This window comes from Limulus polyphemus, unplaced genomic scaffold (assembly GCF_000517525.1).
Source record: "Limulus polyphemus unplaced genomic scaffold, Limulus_polyphemus-2.1.2 Scaffold8246, whole genome shotgun sequence".
In the NCBI taxonomy this organism is placed as follows: domain Eukaryota; kingdom Metazoa; phylum Arthropoda; class Merostomata; order Xiphosura; family Limulidae; genus Limulus; species Limulus polyphemus.
The window spans coordinates 28023-36465 of NW_013673856.1; the positions used below are offsets into that span (position 1 = coordinate 28023).

The window sequence follows — 8443 nt, forward strand, 5'->3', positions numbered from 1 at the left end:
ATACCAACACAAGACTGGTGTTGTATCTCTACCTACTAATATATCAACACAAGACTGGTGTTGTATCTCTACCAATTAATATACCAACACAACACTGGTGTTGTATCTCTACCTTCTAATATACCAACACAACACTGGTATTGTATCTCTACCTTCTAATATACCAACACAACACTGGTATTGTATCTCTACCTTCTAATATATCCAACACAACACTGGTATTGTATCTCTACCTTCTAATATACCAACACAACACTGGTGTTGTATCTCTACCTTCTAATATACCAACACAAAACTGATGTTGTATCTCTACCTTCTTAATAGACTGATATAATACTGAGGTTGTGTCTCTTGTCTTCTAATACATTGACATAACACTAATGTCGTATCAGTATCATGTGTCATACAGAATTAACCGTAAAATGATATATTTTTTACCTTAGTTCCAGTATTTCGAGGTCGACCAAATGAAGCAAACCAATCTCCTCCACGGCGACATATAGCAGGAGCCACAGCAACGGTCTCAACATTTGAGACAGTTGTAGGACATCCAAATACACCCACATCAGCAGGAAATGGAGGCTTCAAACGAGGTTTTCCTTGCTTGCCTTCAAGAGATTCAATCAAGGCCTGCAACAAACAATTCTTAGCTGTGATAGAAAACCACACCTATATCTGATCAAATATTGAAACAAACTAATTATTCCTTCCGTATTTTAATGTAAAAATAGGGCTATTTCACAATAAAAGATTCTTTCACCTAAAAAATCCATTTATCTATAGAATGGGAAAAGCAAAGTATATTTCAAATCAGTAAAATTAAAACTTAATTTCACACAAACGGCAAATGGATGGTGTTGAAAATATAATGTTTAAAAATCTGTTAAATGGCTTTTTATACTTTTCTTGCAGTTTTAAAAAAACCTGACACATATATTGCTAAATCAGTTACTGTGTTACAAGTTTAGGGGAAACAAACTGTGACTGAGTTACAATAGATTATTCTGTGATCATATCTTACTGTTTCTTCTCCACATATGTATGCTCCAGCTCCTCGGTGCATGAAAACATCGAAGGTTATTCATTGTTAATCCTATTGATTAATTTTGATCCTATTAATTTTGTTTGTTATGCTCTACTCATCTTGTTTATTATGTTCCGTTCATCTTGTTGGTTATGCTCTGTTCATCTTGTTGGTTATTCATTGTTAATCCTATTGATTAATATTGATCCTATTAATTTTGTTTGTTATGCTCTGTTCATCTTGTTGGTTATTCATTGTTAATCCTATTAATTTTGTTGGTTATGCTCTGTTATTCTTGTTTGTTATGCTCTGTTCTTCTTGTATTGGTTATGCTCTGTTCTTCTTGTTGATTATGCTCTGTTCTTCTTCTTGGTTATGCTCTGTTCATCTTGTTGGTTATTCATTGTTAATCCTATTAATTTTGTATGTTATGCTCTACTCATCTTGTTTATTATGTTCCGTTCATCTTGTTGTTTATGCAGCTTACATTTACATCCGTGGGGAGTTCTATAATGAAGCATCTAACATGCAGATTGCTATTCGGGAAGCTTATGAGGCTGGCCTGATTGGGAAGAATGCTTGTGGCTCTGGTTATGACTGTTGGTTATGCTCTGTTCATCTTGTTGGTTATTCTTTGTTAATCCTATTGATTACAACCTATTAATTTTGTTTGTTATGCTCTACTCATCTTGTTTTGATGAACAGAGCATAACCAACATGATGAACAGAGCATAATCAATACGAGAAATACCTGATAAGAGTTTAATGTGAAAACGTGATATCAAACTGCTCAGTTTAAACTAAACAATGTATTTAAAATACAGAATTACATATGGTTAACTTCCTTTTCAAACAATCTTTTAATTTTTTTCCTGATATGAAAATATTGATACTAGTTTCACATCTCACTGTGGAAGAAATTATGGTACTGTTTCAGCACATTACATGTTAATGTGAAGGAAATTACGGTACTATTTCAGAACACTGTACCTTAGTGTAAATGAGATTATGGTACTATTTCAGAACACTGTACCTTAGTTAAAGTAAAGGAAATTATGATACTATTTCAGAACACTGTATGTTAAAGAAGATTATGGTACTATTTCAGAACAATGTACCTTAGTACAATATAGATTACAGTATTACTTCAGAACACTGTACATTAGTGTAAATGAGATTATGGTACTATTTCAAAACATTCCTTTCTCATTGATTATCCCAAACAGGAGGATATCACGTCATCTACACCTGCAGAACACCACTGCCCTACTCTGTAACTGAATGGTTATTGTGTAGAAGGTGCCTCCATGGTCCACCACACCAGCAGCTTGGAAGTGGAGTGGTAAGGACTCCCATACTCCACTTGAATAAAGGAGGGTGACAATGCGGTGGAGAGTCTGGAGGAACGTTATCACCTGATACAGTGCAATGGGTGACCACAAAACCATATTTTGAAAGGCAGACCATACCAAGTTATTCACTCCAGGCATGGCAAGGATGAGCAACAATCCCCTTCTGCTTTACTCGTGTAGTCTATGGGTGATATGGTCCGGGACAGGTATGTCTACAAAGCAAAATATCACGAGGTCTTGCACCAAGAAGATATATTGTGGAACACCCCATCTCAATGGTGAGCGTGCAAAGCCATAAAAAATAAATCACGAGTCAACAGTGTAGATTTTGAGTTAAAGTACACCTGTGAGGCACCATTCACCACAGAGCAGAATCCATGATGTAAAGAATTAGAGAAAGGCCCCTGATAAGAAAGGAAAGTACAAATAAAAACTTACCAGTTAGAGTTGCACCAAAGTCTGAATAATGGCCACAGATGGTAGACAAAACCCCAATGAAGAGGAAACTGAGATATGATGGAAATAGTGTGAGATAAACACTTGGTGTAGTCCACATGCCGCACTGGAGAATCTCTTCCATTGGAAAACAAAGACAAGAAGAAAGGGAAAAGGTGAGGTGTCAGATCTAATAGGAAAACACCTGGAACAAATTCTGGGAGGAATAGGCCACTTGAACCAAAAGAAGGACTCAACTGGTAAGGGTAGAAGGTAAAATATCACGAAGGGAGGAGGATTGCCAGGGGATAAAGAGATGGGAACATGAACCCTGAAAGGAAGCAGTATGGGCAATATAACAACAAAAAGCCCTGACTGGGCACAGAAGCCTATCCAGATCCGGTCAAGGGTAAAGATGGGTAATGGAAGGAAGGGAAATGGGAGAAAAGGAGGAATCACCCTCACAAGCTGCCGAGGTCTTCGGGAGAAAAGAACAATCTGGATAAAGGAGAACATAGGTAGGGTGATAAAGGGTACATGAAATGTCAATGGCAAACAAATCAGGTCTTTGAGATCCACAAGCTAAGAGAAGAAGGACACATATTTTAAGGGAATGATGAAACATGAAACATGAGGAAAATGGTTCCATCAAAGGTAAAGTAAGGGGAATGGAGGATTACATTAATATCCCAATCCGGAAGGAAGGTCGCCTTGGAGGGCAATGTATCCGGAAGGAATGCATGAGTATCGTAAGGACAGGAAAAGTAAAAACTCCACGATGTCAGGAAAAATTAAAGGTATGGGATAAGGATGCCTGATATCACAAAAGTGAGAAGAACAAAGACCCACAGTCAAAGATCCAGGTGAGAAATTCCACAACATGAGCCACAGTAGGCCAGTCAGCTGGAAACTCCCTGGTTGTAAACCAAGGACAGAATCCCTTCCACTTGCAGTGGTATACCTCCATGGAAGATGGAGCCAGTTAACAAAGAAAAGACTTGACATGTGAAACCGAATATTCTCGCCAAGGACCAGACAAAAGTCAGACATGAAGACGCAGGATATGAAGGTTGGGATGTAAAACATGTGACTGAGGTTGATGAAGAAGGTAGGGAAAAAGTCAAAGAGGAAAATGAGGAGAGGGAAGCAGTCACTTTAACCATGGAAATTAAGGCTGAGCTGGCCAATAAGAAGCAATCAGGAGAACATGACAAGGAGTGGCATGGATGAGAGAAATCATGCGATAAAATAATCAGATGGGTGGGTACACATAAAGATATTTATGTGACTCATCCATGGGCTCCGTGCATTGACTGCCAGAGCCTGTGGATGAGATACAGGTGACAAAAAGAGAGGTAACTTGTTGTTGAGGCCTGTAGCAAAGACACCCATGTGGGGAGAACCCCATCAATCACAAAGATCCCTGAAAATGAGGGGATCTAATGACCATTCTATGGGATATATTCAGTCGGAGCATGAAAGATAATCCATGACCAGATTGAAAACACCCGGCACATGACATGCAATAAGATGAATGTGATGTGTGTGGGCCCAGTATATGAGACCCAATGTCCAAAAACAGAGATCTCTGGACCACATGCCCCCTTTGTGGTTGATATGTGCCACCACCATAGAATTGTCTGAATGAACCATCACCAGACAATGATGGGTGAGAAGAAGAAAGTGATGCAATGCCTTACATATGGCTAGAAGTCCGAGAAGATTAATATGCAAAGTGCTTTCGTCCGCAGACCAATGGCCCAAAGCTTCCTGGTGATTGACCCATGTCCCCCATTCCTGAAGAGGTGCATCCATGACTTTGTTCAACCACCAAAGCAGATAGTCTTGATGGGAACAAATGGAGAGTAATGGGGGTGGAAAGAGGATCCTAAGTAAGTTTACATCGATCATGAAATGCCCATTGAAAGGATCTCATATGTGCACAATCGAGGGGGACCAATGATGTCATTGATGACCACATTCTCAAAAGGGATATAACCTTGCAAGCAGTAAGTGACTGAGCCGAAAGGGCGTAGCAAATCAACAGTTCCATTGAATGAATTAATACAGGAGAAGAATGGACCCTACTGATATGAGTGTTGAGAAAGACCCCCAAATGGACAAAATATTGAGTGGGTCTGAGGAAGAACTTCTCCAGTTTGATCAACCAGCCCACCTGAGCTGCCACCTAAAGGAGCTGCCGAGTATGATTGGCCGATTCCTGTTAATAATGACCCAGAAGAAGCCAGTCGTACATGTAATAATGAAATCTAGAGCATGGAGATGTCGAACAAAAGCTTGAACTAATCGACAAAATATGTAGGGTGCCGAGGACCCAAGATTGATAGACCACCCCGAGATGGACAAATCAAAGATAAGGATGAGACTGAGATGATATTGGTATATGAAAGTAAGTGTTGGAGACATCCATAACCCTGTAGAAAATGCCCATCTCAGGGTGAGAAAAAACTCCATGGTGAACTGGGGTAGTAAAACGAAGCAGTTGAGGTAAGATAAATTGATTACAGGTCATCAATCCACAGTTTTCTTGTGGACGATGAAAAGGCTGGAATGAAAACCCTGGGAAGGATGGGGAACAGGTTCACTGGCCTGCTGCAAGTACAATTCTCAAACCACTTCTGACAGATGTTGGCTGGTGAAGGGATCTCATGGAAGAGGGAGGGACACACGGGAGGTGAAGAAAGAAACTAAATAACGAATCCTTCTGACAGAACCTGAAGCATCCATTGATCGCCAATGAATGAATGCCAGCAATGAAGAAACTTAAAAAGCTCCCACCAATCCCAAACCCATTGGGTAGTCACCAGTACTGGCGGCAACAGGGGGCACATTGTCAAGGACAGCAATGAAAAGAAGTATCCCGAGTAGAACGGATGGGTAAGAGTTGGGAAGGGGAAGGATGGGAAATGGTAATAGGAGGCATTTGAGGCTCTGACTGAGACAAATGGGCTACAATATTCGTATGGATGGATTGTTGTTGGACAGATGTCGCCCAGGGCTCTAGAGTTTCCATGACTGTGTAAAAAATGTAATGGCTCAAAAATAGTGCCATACATAAATCCCTAAGATATGTAGAGGGTAAAAGGACCTGAGCCAATACAGCATGATGATCTATATAGTCCCAACAACAAAGAAACCACATATGTAAAGCCAGACCTGAAGATGACATGTGGGCTAAAGTGGAGGAGGGAAGGGCAAGGGTATCCCCAGAAAACCCCTCAGGATTTCTGTGGAGAGCTTCAGATAAGAGGTGTATGGAAGAAAGATACCATTAGAGATTTGTAAGGGTAAAAAGCGAATGAGAATATTGGGCATGGGTAAGATTGAAAGATGATTCAGGAACCATCTCCCAAATAGGCAACAATGAACTTAATAACTGCTGGTCTAAAAATGGATAGTCAGCAGGATGGTAAGAAAGTGCAAACTGATGTGAAGTCCGCATGGGGTGAGGCATGCTAATCCCCTCACTTAATTGTGAGGCAAAGTGTTCAGCATAAACCCAAATATCAGGTGAGGGAAGAAAAACCATAAAGGGTTGGGAAGATTGTTCATACAATAAGGAAGGACAAGGTGCATAAGAAATAGGGGAAGGGGATAAAACGTCACAAACCCGAGACATAAAATCCATATATATTGCATTAGGCCTAGGAGACTCATTGATTTGGGAATGAGAAGGAACGACAAAATCTGGCGATGGAAAAAGATCGAAGTCCATGTCAGCCTGCACAGGATCAGCCTGTCCTGGAGGAGCCTGGGTGATGTCTGTGGACAAAAGCTGTCCCATGTAATGTTCAGTCTCCTGGAGTATAAAAGCAGATAAATCCACCATCAGTTCACCCCCACCTGAGAACTGAGAAAAAATGCTGGCCACTGGTGTAACCCCCCAAAAATGTAACTTCGAAATTCATTGCACAGAAAGGTTCACCAAATTTGAGTGCAGAAATAAGGCAAATAGAATTAACTGATAAATACTAATAGCAGAAACAGGTTGAATGAAAACAAATTAATTTAAAAAACAGCCACTTTGTTAGGAAACAAAGTCAAATGTGAAGCATTAAACAAACAAAAAAGCACGTCCAAACACAAACACTGCCAAACGAGAAGTGACAGTTCCGTAGAGAAGTTTAGAGGGAATCACATGTGTCACATGAGCATGTCATGCTCCTATTGGTAAGGAAGTGACACATGACAATTTGCATGAGAGACATTTTGGAATCTTGCAATTCCAATATAAAGGAGTGGAAGGCTTGTGACTGTATGAGAACATAACAAACAAGATGAACAGAGCATAACCAACAAGATGAACAGAGCATAATCAACATGATGAACAGAGCATAACCAACAGGATGAACAGAGCATAATCAACATGATGAACAGAGCATAATCAATAAGAAAAATACCTGATAGCAGTTTTATGTGAAAACATGTGATACTAAGCTGCTCAGTTCAAACTAAACAATGTATTTAAAATACAGAATTACATATGGTTAACTTCCTTTCCAAAGAATCTTTAGATTTTTCTACTGACTTTAAATTATTAATACTATTTTCACATCTCACTGTAGAGGAGATTACAGTACTATATCAGAACATTGTACCTTAGTGTAATAGAGATTATGGTATTATTTCAGGACACTGTACCTTGGTGTAAAGGAGATTACGGTACTATTTCAGAACACTGTACCTTGGTGGAAAGAAAATTAGGGTATACTATATCCCGACACTGTACATTAGTGTAAAGGAGATTACGGTACTTTCAGCACACTGTACCTTAGTGTAATAGATATTATGGTGTTATTTCAGCACACTGTACCTTAGTGTAATAGATATTATGGTGTTATTTCAGCACACTGTACCTTAGTGTAATAGATATTATGGTATTATTTCACAACACTGTACCTTAGTGTGATATAGATTATGGTACGTTTTCAGTACACTGTACCTTAGTGTAATAAATATTATGGTGTTATTTCAGAACATTGTACCTTAGTATAAAGGAGATTATGGTGTTATTTCAGAACATTATACCTTAGTATAAAGGAGATTACGTTACTATTTCAGAACATTATACCTTAGTATAAAGGAGATTATGGTGTTATTTCAGAACATTGTACCTTAGTATAAAGGAGATTATGGTGTTATTTCAGAATATTATACCTTAGTATAAAGGAGATTATGGTGTTATTTCAGAACATTGTACCTTAGTATAAAGGAGATTACGGTGTTATTTCAGAACATTGTACCTTAGTATAAAGGAGATTACAGTACTATTTCAGAACATTGTACCTTAGTATAAAGGAGATTATGGTGTTATTTCAGAATATTATACCTTAGTATAAAGGAGATTATGGTGTTATTTCAGAACATTGTACCTTAGTATAAAGGAGATTATGGTGTTATTTCAGAACATTGTACCTTAGTATAAAGGAGATTACGGTACTATTTCAGAACATTGTACCTTAGTATAAAGGAGATTATGGTGTTATTTCAGAACATTTTACCTTAGTATAAAGGAGATTACGTTACTATTTCAGAACATTGTACCTTAGTATAAAGGAGATTACGGTACTATTTCAGAACATTGTACCTTAGTATAAAGGAGATTACGGTA

The 8443-nt window shown here is 38.7% G+C and overlaps 1 protein-coding gene across 1 annotated transcript in view; it reads right to left on the bottom strand.

Moving 5' to 3' along the window:
- LOC106475220 (NADH dehydrogenase [ubiquinone] flavoprotein 1, mitochondrial-like) overlaps positions 1-1075 on the bottom strand; it is a 9091-nt gene extending 8016 nt beyond the window's left edge. Inside the window, 2 exon segments of the mRNA XM_022379394.1 lie at positions 439-630; positions 1022-1075. Of these exon segments, the coding sequence (XP_022235102.1) occupies positions 439-630; positions 1022-1063 (234 nt within the window). The 5' untranslated portion in view covers positions 1064-1075.
- Positions 1076-8443: the final 7368 nt, after the last annotated feature.